This window comes from Stenella coeruleoalba (genome assembly GCF_951394435.1).
Source record: "Stenella coeruleoalba genome assembly, chromosome: 15".
Classification (NCBI taxonomy): Eukaryota; Metazoa; Chordata; class Mammalia; order Artiodactyla; family Delphinidae; genus Stenella; species Stenella coeruleoalba.
In genome coordinates, this window is record NC_137161.1 from 40,152,024 (window position 1) to 40,169,984 (window position 17,961).

The 17,961-nt window shown below is 35.3% G+C and overlaps 1 protein-coding gene across 9 annotated transcripts in view; it reads right to left on the minus strand.

Annotated features, from left to right (window-relative positions):
* The window catches only part of TASP1 (taspase 1), a 244,122-nt gene that overhangs the window by 180,380 nt on the left and 45,781 nt on the right, over window positions 1-17,961 (minus strand). For all 9 annotated transcript variants that reach the window (XR_013831564.1, XM_079944648.1, XM_079944647.1 and 6 more), the window contains 2 exons: window positions 13,475-13,559; window positions 3,880-3,959 (listed from right to left, as the gene is read on the minus strand). Coding sequence is in view for 8 of the 9 variants with exons in the window: in XM_079944648.1 (XP_079800774.1) it covers window positions 3,880-3,959; window positions 13,475-13,559 (165 nt within the window). In the remaining variant the exon portion in view is untranslated. The remainder of the gene's footprint in view (window positions 1-3,879; window positions 3,960-13,474; window positions 13,560-17,961) is intronic.

Sequence of the window (17,961 nt, forward strand, 5' to 3'; positions counted from 1 at the left end):
ACCAACATACCATTTTATTTCTACTGAGGATTAAACAAATGGCTGAGTATAAGATGGTATTTAAATTTTTTTTAATCTAAATAATAGTTATAATTTCTCCTTTTAAATTCCCCATAGCTCAGAACCATTCTTTTTTGGAAAACAAAGAAGAATATATCACTTAACTTTCAAATGTTTTATTCACAGAACATTTCTTGTTGATTGGTTATATAAGTCATAAAAAAAAATCTATGGCACAATATATTTGTCTTATTACAAGTATAAAAAATAGTCAAAAATAATTTTGCCATCCTGAAAAAAAATCTACTACTATTTTCTAACACATTTTTATATAAATGTTCTAAAGTAAAAATGGCAGACTGAATGCATGAATTCATCTCCATGCCCTACTAAAACTTTACCAAAAAGAAATTTAAGTGGGGGAAAAGACTGACATACACAAGGGGTGATTATAATGAGAAAGGAGATACCAACAGTTTTAGAACATAGAAAGCAAGTGGACAAACAGTAACTAATTGAGCAGAGGAAGATGAACCCCAATGCCCACTAGACAAGACATCACAAAGCAAACTAATCTCGGCCAAAGTAAACTAATTCCTGCCAAAGAAACATCAAGAGAGCTCAAAGTAGAAAGCACCTGGTGTCTCTGAAAGCCAGGTTGAGACTAAAAACAGGAGAATGGGCAGAAAATGTCAATAAGGAACATGTAGATGCCCAAATCCCCTCCTTGTGCTTGCAGAAAACATGGAGGGGCTGAACTAGATCGGCACCAAATTAGCAGACACCAAGCACATCTGGGAGCAGGTACGGGGCTCTACCTAAAACCGAGTTTGACGTTAAAGTCTGATAAGGGCACCGTGACACCTCCAGCCCCTTCCCTTGTTCTGTACCAGAATATTGGCTATTGCCTTGCCAGAGCTGGGAAGATTTCTCTGTCTAATCCAAAAGAAAAATGTGTAGAGAAATGATCAATGCCTCCCCTCTTGAGGTCAAACAGACCTGCCCTCACACACAAAGCTGCCAACAAGTCTTTAGTTAACTCACTCATGAATATGAAAACTGCAGAGGGTCACTAGATAGTTGAGGAAATTAGCTAACATGTATTAGGGTCTGAAACAAACACAAAGACAGAGGAAGCAGAAACAGTGGATAAGAACAAGTTTTAAACCATAATATCCTAAGAGAGAGAGTAAAAATACTGAGTTGATGAAACAAAACCCAATGTTTTAAAAGTATTAATCACAGATGAATCTAGAAATTAAAAATATGGAAACCAAAATTATAAATTCATTAGAAGTAGATTTGGAAGATAAAATTGAAGAAACTTCCCAGAAAGCAGGACAAAAGACAGAGATTTTTAAAAGGAGAAAAAGTAACTTTTGAAAACGATACATGGGATTAGAGTACAAGATCCAACATCTAATTGAAAGAAATTAGAAAAATATAACAAAGGAGAGATAGGGGGGAGATAATTACACAAATTTTTTTTAATTTCCCCAAAGCACATGGATTTCCAGATGGAGAGTCCAAAAGAGTACCCAGTACAATAAGTAAAAAAAGACCCATCCCAAGATATCATTGAGGTAATAAGACCACTGAAATAAGAACTTCCTTCCAAAGAGGCAAAAGACACCACAAAAAACTGGGAATCAAAGTGCCAGCAGACTGCATAATAGCAAGACTGGAAATTAGAAGACAGAGCAATTTCTTCAGAAACCTAAGAGAAAGTGATTTCCCACCTTCCATATATCAAATGAGGGAGTAAAACAAGAAAAAAAAAAAAGACATTCGGAAACAGACAATTTGATACTGGAGAGAGGAAAAGGGAATTCCAAAGTGATGGGGAGGTGAAGACCAGATGACAGCTGCACAGCAGGCCTACTGAGCACCCACTCTAGACCCAGGTTGCCAGGTGGCCTGCCTCCAAGGAAAAACAAGATGGAATTGGCAGATGAGCTGATTTGTGTGCCTGATATAAGAGCTCCACAGCAAGTTCCACTGGGCAGACTCTAAGGCAGCATTAGTGGTGGCGAGTGTGAGGATCCAGGACTCTCACACTCCCGGCCTCCCTGCACACACACATTTCTCCTCCCTCCAGCCTCTCAATATTACAACTTGCAGCAGTATGCAGTTCATTCTGAATATAATGTTACTAAGAGCTGGTCCTTATTAGACACTTGCTATGATAAATAGTCATCTCTTTTTTATACAACTTGGTTTCCTTGGAGCTAATGATTCCTCACTTTTTCATTTGATTATTTAAATTACATTCATAGATTACTTGATAAAAATTTAAAAAACAAGTAGTATATGTTTTTACTATTTGTTTTATGCATAAACATGTAGCCATGATTTCTTTTTTAAGACAGACATATAAAACACACATATATACATATTTATAACCTCATTTTTCACTTTTTTAAGTCATTATTAGATTTAATCATTATCAGTCTTTATAACAATTTCCAGTTACTTCATAACATTTCATTATAAGACTATGTGATAGTTTACTCACGTTCCTCTGTGTTGGACATAAGTCTTTTTCAAATTTTTTAATAATCTTTCTTTATGTTTTTCTTTTCTTCCCTTTTTTTATTGAAGTAGTTGATGTATAATATTAAATAAGTCACAGGTATACAATATAGTGATTTCACAATTTTTTAAAGGTTATACTCCATTTATAGTTACTATAAAAATTGGCTATATTCCCTGTGTTATACAATATATCCTTGTAGTTTATTTTATATATAATAGAATTTTTTTTTACATTCTTAATAATGCTCACTGAGTACCCTTCTACATAAATCTATGTCTATATCTCTGATGACAAGTTCCAAGATGCAGAATGGGTTTAAGGCTTTTGATCTATACTACTTAGCTGTCCTCCAAAATTTCTGCCAATCTACATTTGTACCTACAATGTATTATGTTCATTTTACCACACACTTACCAGCAGTAATACAATATTTTTTAACTCTTTCACCAAGTGAGCAGGAACAGATTTAACATGTATTCACCTTAATTTGAATGTCCCTATTAGTTATATTATATTATCTATTTATGACTTTTGACCCTTTTCTATTGGGGTATCACATGTATTCGTGTGACTTTTAATTTGGCAAAACTTGCATATGTATCCCATTGTCATAGTTATGATAAATGTTTTTTCAGTCTTAACTCTTCTGCAGTCACACTTTTGTTCTTCCTTCTCATACACCTGGTACCTAGATAGGCCTTCCTCAGCTCAAGGTTGTGTAAATGTTGACCTATGTTTTCTTCTCTCTCTCTGAGTGGCTGGTATTATGGTTTTATTGTTAGTAATTATTTTAAGTAGCCTAAAAGGGATCCTTTAACAATACTTCTATAAAAACATGAGCAAGGACTTCCCTGGCGGCGCAGTGGTTAAGAATCTGCCTGCCAATGCAGAGGACATGCGTTCGATCCCTGGTCCGGGAAGATCCCACATGCCCCGGAGCAACTAAGACTATGAGCCACAACTACTGAGCCTGCGTGCTGCAACTACTGAAGCCCGCGCACCTAGAACCCATGCTCTGCAACAAGAGAAGACACCACAATGAGAAGCCTGCGCACCGCAATGAAGAGTAGCCCCCACTCGCCCCAACTAGAGAAAGCCCACACACAGCAACGGAGGCCCAATGCAGCCAAAAATTTTTTTAAAAGCATGAGAAAGCAGGAGTGGGGGGACCTCAAGAATATAAAGGTGGCTTAAAATCAAATAACTTTCTATTTATCTTTTAACTAAAATATTTCAACATACAAGCTTTCTTCCTTAAATATAGGTACTATATGGATCAAAAGCAATGTAACACTTTCAGGTATATATGCTAATACAGCTTAATTTTGAAAAGTTTTACTTACTTGTGGTCATGATGTTAGGAGGGCAAGAGGGTATTCCATGATCTACTGCCCATCTGTAGGCTCCTTCTCCAACTAAAAAGCTAACAACAGAAAAATTACTCTTTTAAAAATTCATAGTGTCATCTTCTCCTACATATTCAATAAAGTAATATAAGTAATATAGTAAGGCAACTGAAAAAATTTTGCAATACCTCAAAATGGCTACATGCCTAAAAAATTCTTTTAATTTTTCCCCCAGTTAGAAATTTTACAACTGGAAATGGTACAATATCATTTGCAATAACTAACCAGTAAAAGTTGGCAAAATGCAACATAAGAAGTAAAAATAGTTGATTTCCCAGTGGAAAATACTAAGATTTATCTTGGATCAACTGTGGTTCTCAGTTTATGTACAAGATCTATTTCATCAGATTAAGAGTCAAAGCTTAAGTGAATGTCTTCAGATTTAGTATTCTTGCCTAGTATAACACCTGGATCTACCCAAAATGAGTGGGGTACATCCAGAGATGCCCAAACACAATGATATGCGCTTACATTTCTATGCCTCGATGCAATAAAAATATATATATGGCTGTCAGAATCATTTTTACTGTGGTAAATAAAGCAGTGTGGTATGTCCCAAAAGTAATTTTTTTAAGTCCCAAACTGCAAGGTTTAACATAACAAAGTGAATAAAAGGATACTGTTAGCTAACTGTAAAAGACTTCCTTTCAAAGATTTCAAATAGCATGCAGGATAATTAACCACCCCATTCCCTAACACAGTAATAGCAAGCAGTTACCATAATAATCAATCACTTCATCTCCTTCCACAGCCAACTTCTTAAAGCTCTCAGCCAGCTAGTAATGGATTCCTTGAACTAGTGCCTACTCATTAGTTTCCTGCTCCCTAGTTTTTGTTTCTGTTCCTCTAATCATTCCAACACTAAAAACTCAAAGTAATACACATTGAAGTCTTTAGATTTGATTGTTCGTAAGAAGATCAATGATAGATTAGAAGAAGAAAGTCTAAGTTGATACTCAGAAACATATCCAAATGGTTCCAATGAGAAACAAATTGGTTAAGCCAATAGTTACTACTATTTTCCAGTATATATGAAGGTGAGAATGGAGGGAGCATTAAAAAAAAGAGAAGAGGGAGAGAGCCAACAAGAATACCTCTTCAAACTTCCATTTTTAAAAAAAAAATCTAAAGGACTCCAAAAATAGAAAAGTTCCTCCTATTCCTGTATCAAATGAAGACCACTGCAAAGAAACTGCAAAGAAAAGCTGTCACATAAAGGAAAATGGAAGAATAACTGAGGTAGGAACTTGGATGCAAGTTGAGCTGTCCTGACAGCATTTGTAGCACTTCCTTCTGCTAGAAAAAGACTTTGATATAAGAAATAAACTCTCTTCACGTGAAGACGTAAAAGAGATGCTGAAGTATTAAATTAAATGATCAGGACAGAAGTTTGGAGCTGAATCTAGTATTCTCAGCACTCCCATTCGTCATTTGGGGTTCTATCCCAGCATCTGGAATTGAAAGTATTTTATAACATAAGCTTAGTTTTATTTTTCATTTCTTAATCATTCATAGGTTTGATTCTAAATAAAATTAGTTTGCAGTTGTCTGCTATTCAAGGTTTTAAATACATCAGGCGTTGTACAATATTCACAGGAAGGTGAATATTTGATGCCGTCTTACGGATAAGAATTCTGAGATCTTGACCTTTCCTTACTACCAAAAATTACTTGTCCAGTAGTTTGACATCACACAAAATGGCATATAACTGCTTTTGAAATCATTTTAAAATGCTAAAAAGCTACGTGAGCTTTCGCTAAAAACTATACTACCAAAAATGAAAAATCTCTTCCCAGAACACTGAATGCAGCACCAATTCAAATTTTTCTCAAATATTCTTCTGAGTCTCCAAGGAGAGAGCTTTCACAGAAGTTTCACCTCAATTCACTAGAAAAATCCATCGACTCCACCTTGTTAACACATCCAGAATCTGACCACTTCTCGCCACCGCCCTGGTCTGAGCTGCCATCATCTATTACCTACAGTGTTGAAAGGGCCTCATCACTTCCATGCTCACCTTGCTCTGTCCCCTGCACCAGTCTAATCTCAACACATCAGCCAGTGACATCCTTGTAAAACACAAGTCAGGTAATGACATTTCTCTTCTCAAAATCCTGCGAAACCCCTCATGAGGACTCTAGCATGAAAACTGGAGCCTTCACCAGGATCTCCAGGCTCCCAAGTGATCTGGTCTTCTCTGCTCCCTCCTCCCCTCATCTCTTCTTCCTCTTGCCCCCTTGCTTACTCTGCTCCAGCCTCTTACAAAACACAAACATGCCAAGGGGACTCCTGCCTCAGGGCCTTCACCCTGACTGTTCCCTGTCAGGATCTTCCTTATTTCCCAAATGGCAAATTTTCCCATCTGTTTAAATATATCTCCCTGATGAGGCCAATTCAAAACTGTACCCAACACACTGCTCCTCTACCCAGTACTCCCAATGCCTCTCATTCTTTTTTACATTTTTTCTTTTTTTCTACCTTCTCACATACCACATAACTTTATCACTGATGATATTATCTGTTGTTTATATCTATCTCCCTCAAATAAACTGCAAGCTTCACAACAACAGGGATCTTTGTTTTTCATTGATATCCATGTATGCTAAGCATTTAGAACAGTGCCTGAAGCACACTAAGCATTAGAAAAACATTGGCAAGATATTCAACAATAAGCTAGGGTGTCAAAATTCTCTAAAGGACAGCATTTTCCTTGTGTTATGCTCTCCTTAATTTACACTAAAGCAAGTCTAAAGTGTTAAGAAACAAAAGCAACACTACTGAGAGCAGCACTGAGTGGGATTATTAAAACCTTCAACAAGCTGAGCTATTGAAGTGCCAGCATAGCCAAACACCTGAAAACACAGTGAGGTCAATTAACAGTTTCATGGATGGGAAATTTTCAAAAACCATGACACTATGTAGTCAGTCTAAAAATGTGCAATTTAGTGATTCAGAAAGCTCTCAAAACTGCTTAAAATGCATTATGCTGGATGAGAAAGATATAGGAGAAAATGACAGCTGCCTCTTTGGACTTAAAAATGGATTTCTATATATTTTGCCTATTACTTCTTTATCATAAATGCACAGAACTGAAGAAAGACCACCAATTTGGTGGCTACTGATTATTTAAAGCTTACAAACACATAAAGTGCAAATAAGGGAGAACCTGCTGTATGTGGAAATAACACGTAATGACCAAATTAAATAATAAGGATTTAACTCTTCTTAAAATTTTTATTACAAAAATTTTCAAACATATACATTACAGAGAATAGTATAATGAACCCAAAGGATCATCACCCATTTTCATCAATTGTTAATAAATTGCTAATCTCATTCATTTATATTCCCACCCAGATTATTTTGAAGCAAATCTCAGATATCATATAACTTCAAATATAAATATTTTAGCATGCATCTCAAAAAATAACTTTTTTAAAAAACATAACCACAACATAACCAATTGACACCTAAAACAATTAACAATAAATCCTTAGAATCAAAATAGTTTATTCAATCGATGTTCACATTTCCCTGATTGTCTCATAAAATTTTTGCTATTATTGTTATTTTTGCCTTTTAAACTATTTTGTTTGAAGGGGAACCCAACTAACCCATCCATACCTCCTGATTAGTTGATAGCTCTCTTATGTTTCTTTTAGTCTATAGGTTTTTAAATTTTCTTTTCACATTCATACAACAAAGGTACTAAAATCAATGAATTTATGAAATACAATAGGTTAAATAGTATTTTTAAATAAACAATGTACCAAAAATTAAATTTGCATCTCAAAAAATCTGAGGGTCTAATGAGCAATAATGCTTTTCTAGCTTTCCCTTTTTCACCAAAAGAAACATAATTTCCAAAAATTATAACTTATTCTATAACATATTAGGGTAGCAGTCAGCAATTTTTTTTCTGTAGAGGGCCCGACAGTAAACAGTTTGGGCTTTCTGACCAGATGTCTCTGCTGCAACAACTCAGTTTGGCCTCTGCGGAGCACAAGCAGCCATAGACAATATGTACACAAATGGGTATGGCTGTGTTCCAATAAAACTTTATTTACAAAAAACAGGCAGTAGTCCAGATTTGGCCCACACACCATAGTTTGACAACCCCTGTTTTGGATGGTTATGCCTATCAAAGTTGTACCCTATCAAAATGAAGGAGGAAAGAGTAAAAATAAATAAAATTTATTTACTTCTACAAATAAAATAAACGTAGGAAAATACGACACAGTTTATGATAGTAGGCCCACCAAATTTATGAGGATATCATATGCATGCTAAATATATTCTACTAATCTGACCAAACACCAATACTTAAATAATATATCATATCATGGTGGCAATAACCAGAAAATTAAAACATAAAAAATTATCAGCTAATAGAAATAACATTCTGCCTAAAGTTTTGCTGAGGGTTTTTGTAACAAAGCAGTAAGAGTTTATAAAATTCTAACAGAATTTAGATACAGCTGAAACAAATACACTCCCTGTCTTCCTCAATGAGATATATAGACAGATGAACTTTTTATTTAAAGACTTCTTAGAAAACACCCAATGACTTGCTGCCCCCATAGAGTCACCTGCCTCTTCAACAGATGACACCAGAAGACCAGTTTCTAAGTCCTCCATCTGCTTTTGATAGTTTTTCTACCTCTATGCCTGGCATACAGGAAGTAAACAAAAAATATTTGCTGAATGAAGGAATGGGTAAGTGAATGAATAACTAAATGGGTGTAAACATTACTTCTTACTATTATAAAAGGATTCTACTCTATGGGTTCTAATCTGCTGCTTCTAATGTGATAAGGACAGACTCCATAAATTTTTAATAGCGTAACAGTGTCAAGTATGGTACTCAGTTTCTTTGTTGGCAAAAGGTATGTTACCCTCATAAATCATATAATGATTTTATGAGATAATACACACAAACCACATAAAACAATGCTTCTCACAGTGTACAAAGGCAATAAATTTTAGCTATTATCATTATAGAAATTAGATATCTAGACTTATTAGGGTTGTGTGTAAACAAGCTTAAAGTAAAAACATGATACATTTGTTTTATTTATTTAGGATACTCAGGGAATTGGGTTTTTTTTAAACTACTGCAGGTATACTGTGAACTTGCAGGTATGTGAGAGATTTCTGCTTCTGGACAAGATGGAGTAACAGGGAATACATTTACACTCTTGCCTGAACCAATGGAAAAGAAAAATCAGATTAAATACAGAAAATGATAGTTTTCAGGCATTAGACAGTAGGTAGCATAGGACAGTGATCCTTAAAAGAAAGGAAACAAACAAGGTAAACCTTATGATTGCCCTAGCTTACTGCCTGGAGACTTTCCAGCCACAGCACAGGAACAGGAACTCAGGCAGAGCCCTGCAGCCTCTCTGAGTTGAAGACAGAGAGCTGGGCATCCAGAGAAGCCCAGGTGGCCGAGTTCACAGGGCAGAGAACCAGAGAGGAGACAGCTATGCAGAGAAACGACTCAAGAAATCTACAGAGTCCACCTATAGTCTTCAGCTGAGTACAGATCAGTGTACGTGTACGATGAAATCATCCAAAGCCTGGGAAAGAATAACATGAAAAGTTTTAGAGGAAGCAATCCCCAAGTTCACACAGGGCCAGAAACAGCTCCTGTTCCCACCAAAGTAAAAAACCGCATTCTAGTTGCATCTGTTATAGTGCTCAGAAAGGTTTTGCCCAACAGCAAAGCAAAATTAGCTCAAGGCTAAATGCTTCTCTAGTTGCATGTAAGAAAGTATAAAGCAAGACCTGAAAGGATGAAACTGTCTCTAAATAAATTAACCGCATCCTAGAATTAAAATACAGAAATATCCAACACAAAGTAAGGCAAAACTCACAATATCTGGAATCCAATAAAAAATTATCAAACATGCAAAGAAGCAGGAAAATGTAACCTATAATGAGAAAAATCATTCAATTGAAAACAACCCAGAAATGACAAAGATGACAGAATTAGGAAACAAAGATATTAAAACAGTTACTATAATTGTATTCATATACTCAAGAAGCTACAGGAAATATCAAACATGTTAAGTAGATACATAGAAGACATTTTTTTAAGGTGCAAACTGAACTTCTAGAGATAAAAACTACAATGTCAGAAATGAAAAATAAACTGGATGGGATTAACAGGTGATTAGATATTGCCAAAAAATAATTAGTGAACTTGAAAAAAGCAATGGAAATTATTCAAAATGAAACAAAGAGAAAAATGAATGGAAAAAGTAAACAAACTGTCAGTGATCTGTAGGACCACTACAAGAGGTCAAATATGTGTAATTGGAATTCTGGAAGATAGACGAGAAGGGGGGATCAGAAAAAAATATCTGAAGAAGTAATAGCCAAAAATTTTCCAAATTTGATGAACTATATATCCCTACATATTCAAGAAGCAAAATGAACCCACACCAAAGACATTACAAGAAAGCTACAGACCAATGTCTCTCATAAACATAGATGCAAAAATTCTTTACAAAATGTTAGCAAATTGGATCCAATAACATATAAAAAGGATAATACATTATAACCAAGTGGAGTTTATCCTGGGAATACAACTGTTGCTTTAACAATCGAAAATCAACCAATCAGTATATTAACTGACAAAATAAGTAAAATTATAGGATCATTGCAACAGATGCAGAAAAGCATTTGAAAAAGTACAATCCCCATTCCTATTAAAAACTCTCAGCACACTAGGAAAAGAAGGGAACTTTCTCAACACGATAAAGAGCATCTATGATAAACCTATAGCAGCCATCATATCTAATGGTAAAAGAACAAATGCTTCCTCCCTAAGGCTACAAAACAAGGCAAGGATGTCTACTCTCACACTTTGATTTCACATTGCATAGGAGGTGCTAGCCAGTGTAATAAAGAAAAAGAAATTAACTAAAGGAGTTCACATTAGAAAGAAGAAGTATCTTTATTACTTAAAGAACTATCTTTATTCCCAGAAGACAGAACTATCTATGTAGAAAATCTTATGGAATCTGTAAAAACAGTATGAGAACAAATGAATTTAGCAAATTCCTAAGCTAGAATATCAATATAATAAAATTAATCATATTTCTATATTGGCAAGGAACAACTGGTATTTGCCTTTTTAAAATATGCAATTTATCACATCAAAAAGAAACACTTAAGTATAAATTTGATAAAAACTGTGCAAAATCTGTACACTGAAAATTATAAAACACTGTTCAGAGAGGTTAAAGAAGACCTTAAAAAATGGATAAGTTACAAGTCTAATCAAAATTCCAGCAGGTTATTCACAGAAATCGACAGACTAATTCTAAAATTCACATGAAAATGCAAAATGCCTAAAATGGTCCAAGCAATTTTGGAAACAAAAAATAAAGCTGAAGAACTATGTACGTGAGAAAATTAGATCACTAGTTCCAGACAACTGTAGGATCATTTTATGATATAATTTTAATACAGAGATGGCCATCACTTTTTCACATATATTTTATCTTTGTAAAATATAAAAATATTGCACATATCCCCTTTGACAATTGCCTCATCTTGTTCCCTCCTTTCTCCTTCCTAGAGGTAATTATGGTGAATCTGGTAACCTTCTTTCCAGAACTTTTTTGTACATCTATGTACATGTTTATGTAGACTTAGAAAATCAGAGTGCCAGCATACCTCAGAGATATTGCAAGTTCAGTTCCAGACCACCACAATAAAGTGAATATTGCAATAAAGCAAGTCACACAAATTTTCTGGTTTCCCAGTTTATATAAAAATTATGTTTATACTATGCTGTATTTTATTAAGTGTGCAATAGCACTATGCTTAAAATAACACTGTACATACCTTAATTAAAAAACAGTTTATTGCTAAAAAATGCAAACCATCATCTGAGCCTTCAACAAGTCATAGTAGTAAATAACATTAAAGATCACTGATCACAGAACACCATAACAACTATAATAATAATGAAAAAGTTTGAAATATTGTGAGAATTACCAAAATGTGACACAGAGACATGAAATGAGCAAATGCCATTGGAAAAATGGCACCAATAGGCTTGCTTGAAGTACAACTGCCACAAACCTTCAATTTGTAAAAAATGCAGCATCTGTGAAGCCCAATAAAATGAAGTACGCCTGTACTGTATATGTTTAATACTACGAAGGAATATATGAGAATGAAAAAAGCTAAAATTGAGGACAATTGTTACCTAGGGGCAGGGCCAGAGATGGGGTCAGGGTAAGGGTATGGGACAGTGAGATGGATAAGGATGCCATTAGAAAGGGTCCAGTCTAGGCAGCTTCAAATCTCTTGGTAATGTTTCATTTTCTTAACATGTTTCATTTTCTTAACATGGGAAACAGGGATATCGTGAATATATTTGGGTAAAAGGTTTCAAGATTTCTCAAAACTATATTAATTTATTTTCTATGACTTGAAATTATAACAGTCAAATAAAGTGATTTCTATAGTACCACTGTCACAACTTTCAACAGAGAGTATTAATGTAACTTTAATGTGTTCAGGCATGCTGAACACATATAGTACTAAAGTATAAGATGGTTGAGTATAAGACAATATTGACGCATATTTGTTTATATTATTAGGCATGTTAACAGGACTGTAATTACGTTTTGCAAACAGAAATTTACAAAACTATTTAAGGATGAAATACGATGGTGAGGATTTGCTTTAAAATACTATAGGAAAGAGATGCATGAGATAGATGAAGGGCAAAAATATTGTTAATTATTGGAGCTAGATGGTAAGTTCATGAGGGCTCTTTAAAATGTTCTCTCTACTTTCATAAATATTTGAAAAGTTCAAAGTTTCTTTTAATGAAAATTATATGTTAATGCTGGAGAAAAGATGTAATTTTACTAATTTTAGTGTCACAATATGTTTCTCCAGAAAAGAAAAATTACATACTTTTATATTAAGAACTTCTCAACATTAAAAATGAGTTTAGGGCTTCCCTGGTGGCGCAGTGGTTAAGAGTCCGCCTGCCGATGCAGGGGACACGGGTTCGTGCCCCGGTCCGGGAAGATCCCACATGCCGCGGAGCGGCTGGGCCCTTGAGCCATGGCCGCTGAGCCTGTGCGTCCGGAGCCTGTGCTCCGCAACGGGAGAGGCCACAGCAGTGAGAGGCCCGCGTACCGCAAAAAAAAAAAAAAAAATGAGTTTAGACTCTGGTCTTAAAGATACTTTAAAGTTTTATAATAAAAAGACCCCAGTTGAACACTTATTAACAGCAAAAGCATCTCTATAATCAACTACAAAACCTAAAATTAACTGATCTCTTTTCTGCTTTAATCCACAATATTCTATTCCAACAGGAGCTCTATCAAGTATTCAAAATGTTCCAAGATCACAGAACAAAGCGTGTCTTCCTCTCAAAGGCAAGCTACTGCTGGTGTGTAACCAACTGCATCAGCCTTCTGTGGATAAAAATAGCCTTCAAACACCGCATGCACCAAAGACCAAAGACCCAGGGAAAGTCTAAGAACAAAGCAGTTACCAGGGAGGAATTCGGCCGGCTGAGAGCTTGCCCTTCTGCCCTTCACACAAGAGTCTGTTTGCAACTGAGACTGGGTTCTTGATTCCTATAAAATAAAATTGGCAGAAAATGAAGTCAAAAAGTTTTCAAGTTTCCCACTCAATTCTGTGGTAGTTTCAATATGACAAATTTTAAATATCATGGAAAACTTTCTTTAAATGTACTAATGAAAACCGTTAATTATCATGAAAAATAAGGATCAAATTGACAAATATATGAATACTTATAGATATAAGAACAAATATAAAACATATATTCTCATTTTATCATGTGCTACAGCAGCAAAGACTGAATTTGCAATAATACAAATTTAAATTAAGTTCCTTTTTAATAGATTTCAGTATAGAATTTAAAAAATAAACTGAAAATTTGGCATCTATTATCAAAACCATGAATTTCCTCTAAAGAATAAACATGATTACAAACAGCTTCAAGGGAGAAAAATTAATGACCAAAAATTTTAAATCTCACCTGCAAGAAAAAATAAAGAGAAAGTCCTACAAATGGGATAAGGGTGGGGAGAGGCCAAGTATGTACAAGATTGAGACTTAAAATATGGTTCGGATTGTTTCCAGAAGGGAAAACAAAATGTGAACACTGAGAAAAGGGTGCTTACCTAGGAGGAAAAATAGGACAGAAAGTATTAGCATGAAAAAAATTGCTAGCATGACGATGACAATGACAAACATGACAATGATGATGATAGAAGACAGTGACAGAAACTTAGGATCCAGTATGTGCCAGGCCCAGTGTCAAGTCCTTAAATGTATCAGATTATTTAACTGATCCTTCAACTCTATCACATAAGTACAGTTATAAACCCTATCTGATTACTGAGGAAACATTTGCACAGGTTAAGTTACCTGCCCAGGATCACACACTGAGATTTTAACAAAGGCAGCTAATGTCAGAGACCATGCCCTTAACCACTAACCTACGGATGCCTTTCAGAACACTATTAATAACAACAACAACAAAAAAAAAACAGAAGTGGGATACAAAGAGACTAAAAACCTCAAATTAAGGTCACCAGATTGCCTTAAAACAGAACTAGATATCTAGCTAAACACCAAAAACTTCTCTGCCCCCCCAAAGAATGTATGAAGTAGCAAAGAAAGGAAAAGGTTAGATCTCTGTACTCTCTCTTTTTTGCGGTACACGGGCCTCTCACTGTTGTGGCCTCTCCCATTGCGGAGCACAGGCTCCAAACACGCAGGCTCAGCGGCCATGGCTCACAGGCCCAGCCGCTCAGCGGCATGTGGGATCTTTCCGGACCAGGGCACGAACCCATGTCCCCTGCATCAGCAGGCGGACTCTCAACCACTGCGCCACCAGGGAAGCCCTGTACTAGCTCTTAAAATAAATTTATTTCTGTATGTGATGATACAGTATTGTAAAGACATTAATAATTACCAAATTAACTTACAAATTCAAAGCTATAAATTCTCCATCAAAGCTTCAAAAGGATTTCTATGATGCATGACAAGCTGACTCTTAAATTCATCAGGAAAAAAAATGAAAAAAAATTTTTTGTAAAAAAACGAAGAGGTATTCACCTTACAAGATAACCATTTTTTATTAAAAGCTATTCTAATTGAGTGTGGTTTGGGTACAAAATAGACAAATATATCAATGGAATAGAATAAAGCTGAAGTTGAGACACAAACACATGTGCATGTGGCTATTTAATACATGATATAGATAGTATTTCAAATGAATAGGAAAACGGATGGACTATCTATGAGAGGTGGAAAGAACACAGAGTGATGGGAGTCAGAAACCAGCTATCAATTTATCGCTTCTCAGCTATAAATTCACCCTTGGTTGCCTTATGGGTGAAAGTGGATATGGGCCTTTTAACTATGTTTCCTTTGCCAGCTGGCACACGGGTCAGCTTTGTCAGTAGAGGGCACTGGAGACACCATGCAGGAGGAAAAGGTGGCCTGCCAGCCAGGCTCCAGGAGAGCACCAGTTATTCTCACTATCTGGTCCACAAGGTTCTCTCCAGTGCTAAGTGCTTGCGGGGTGCAGCTTTCTCCAGCATTTGGCTACCATGTTTTCCCCAACTCCTGATTCAGGCCACAGCAGCATAGCTGACAGCCCCAGAAAGAACAGGACCAGGCCCAGCTCAAGTCACTGATCCCCACACCTTCTCCTCAGCCCCATAGCAAAGCATCCTGTGGGGCTGGCTGTCTAGGGAGCCAAAAGCCCAATCCTCATCCTGCAAACAAAGGTTTAATTCCCATGGCTTCCTGGCCTCTGTGTGCCCACCTATCAGCCTAAGGCCCCCAGGATTGTTTCTGCTCTCACAGTGACTGTGGCCTGGGTAACCCAGCAAAAAAGTGGGCTGTCAAACAGTCAGCTGCAGCCACACCTTTTTCTGTGAGGTCTGAACTCCCTTCCAACTTTATCCTTACCTGGGTAGTCTCCCTCTGCCCTTTACATTAAGCTTCTCCTGTTTAAACTGCTGTGTGGTTTCTGTCCCCTAGGTGGACCCAGACTGACACAGTAACCTTGGACAAATTACTAAATCTCTCCTGTGGCTCAGTTTCCTCACCTATAAAATGGGGATAAAAGTACTGACCTCAGAAGGTTATCATGAGAACTAAATGATTTAACATACATGAACTACTGGAGAACATTGCATGGTATGTATGTAATACTAACCCAATAAATGGTACTTAATATTATTGTTACTGTTGTTATTCAATAAATTATATAGGGACAATTTGCTGATCAATTCAGAAATTGATCAACAAACAATGCATTCAAGAAGCCAATGAAAAATAAATTACACATGTATTTGAAGAAAATGTAAGTGACTATAGTTACAGTTATGAGTGAGATAAACCTTAAGAAATGTAAAATACAAAAGCCACAAAAGGGAAAGTAATAAGTTTGACAAATAAAATTTTAAATTCCAATATGATAAAGCACGTTATAAACAGAGGTAAAAGGCAAGCCACACAAGAAGTATAAACAGTTCACAGAGAAATGCTAATGGCCTTTAAAAATATGAAATTTCATTAAATACCAATAAAACCTCATAATAAAAGAAATTAAAACTAATTGAAATGCTGTTCTTACCTATCACAAAAATCAGAAAAGATACAGAAGATTGGAACAATGAATAAGCAAATTGACCTAGTTGACATACATAGAATACACACCCAACAACTGCAGAATACTCTTTTGACGTTCACATGGAACATTCATCAAAATACACCATAAGCTGAGCCATAAAGCAAGTCTCAGAAAGTTTCAAGGGGTTGGAACCATTCAGAATACATTCTCTAACCACAGTGACATTAAACTGGAAGTCAATAAAGACTTTAGGCAAATAAATTTGACAACTCCTATGAAAAAGACAAATTCCTTGGGAAACACACGTAAGAAAAAATATAGATAATCTTGTAACTGGTAAAGAAATTGAATCCCATTTATTTAAAACTTCCCACAAAGAAAACTCCAATGATTCAAAATAACTAATGCATTTTCCAAACAATTAAAAAACATTCCAATTGTACACACACTCTTTCAAAGAACAGAGGAGAAAAAAATCCCAACTCATTTTATGAGGCCAGCCATAACATGATTCCAAAATCTAAAAAGAATATTTTAAGAAAGTAAAATTAAAGCCAATCTATTATATAAACATAGATGTCAAAATCTTAAACATCAGTAAATCAAATCCAGTGGAATGTGAAAAAGATAAAAAATTACAATCCTGACTTTATGCCAGGAATGAAAAGTTGGTTTAACATTCAAAAATCAACCATAAATTCCATCATATGTAACAAAATAAAAAAGAAAAGCCAAAGATGCAGAAAAACACTTAATGATATTCAATAACCCATTTAAAATAAAAATTATCAGCAAACTAAGACTAGAAGGAAATGTCCTCAATCTGATAAAGAGCATTTATGAAAATCCTACAGCTACCAGCACACAGTATGGTGAAATATCTAATGCTCTCCCTCTAAGACCAGGAACAAAGCAAGGATGTACACTATCACCGCTTATATTCAATATTGCACCGAGTGTCAGAGCCAGCACAATAATGCAAGAAAAAAAAATTTTTAATATTAGAAAGGAAAAAAAAAAAACTGCCATGATTCAAAGATGTGACTGTGTATATAGAAATTACAAGAGAATCTATTTTTCTAATTGCTTGAATTAATAAGTGAAGTCATCAAGGCCACTGAATATAAGTCCAATACACAAAACTCAACTGTATTTCTAAATACAAAAATAACTGTATATTAATTTTTAAAATATATATTTACAATAGCCATCAAAAAAACTTAATATCTAGAATAAATCTAATAAAAAGGGTATATAAGACATCTATACTAAAAACCATAAAACATTGCTGAGAAAGAAATGAATAATATTTATACAAATGCACATATTTCATGTTCATGAACAGGAATATGCAATATTGTTAA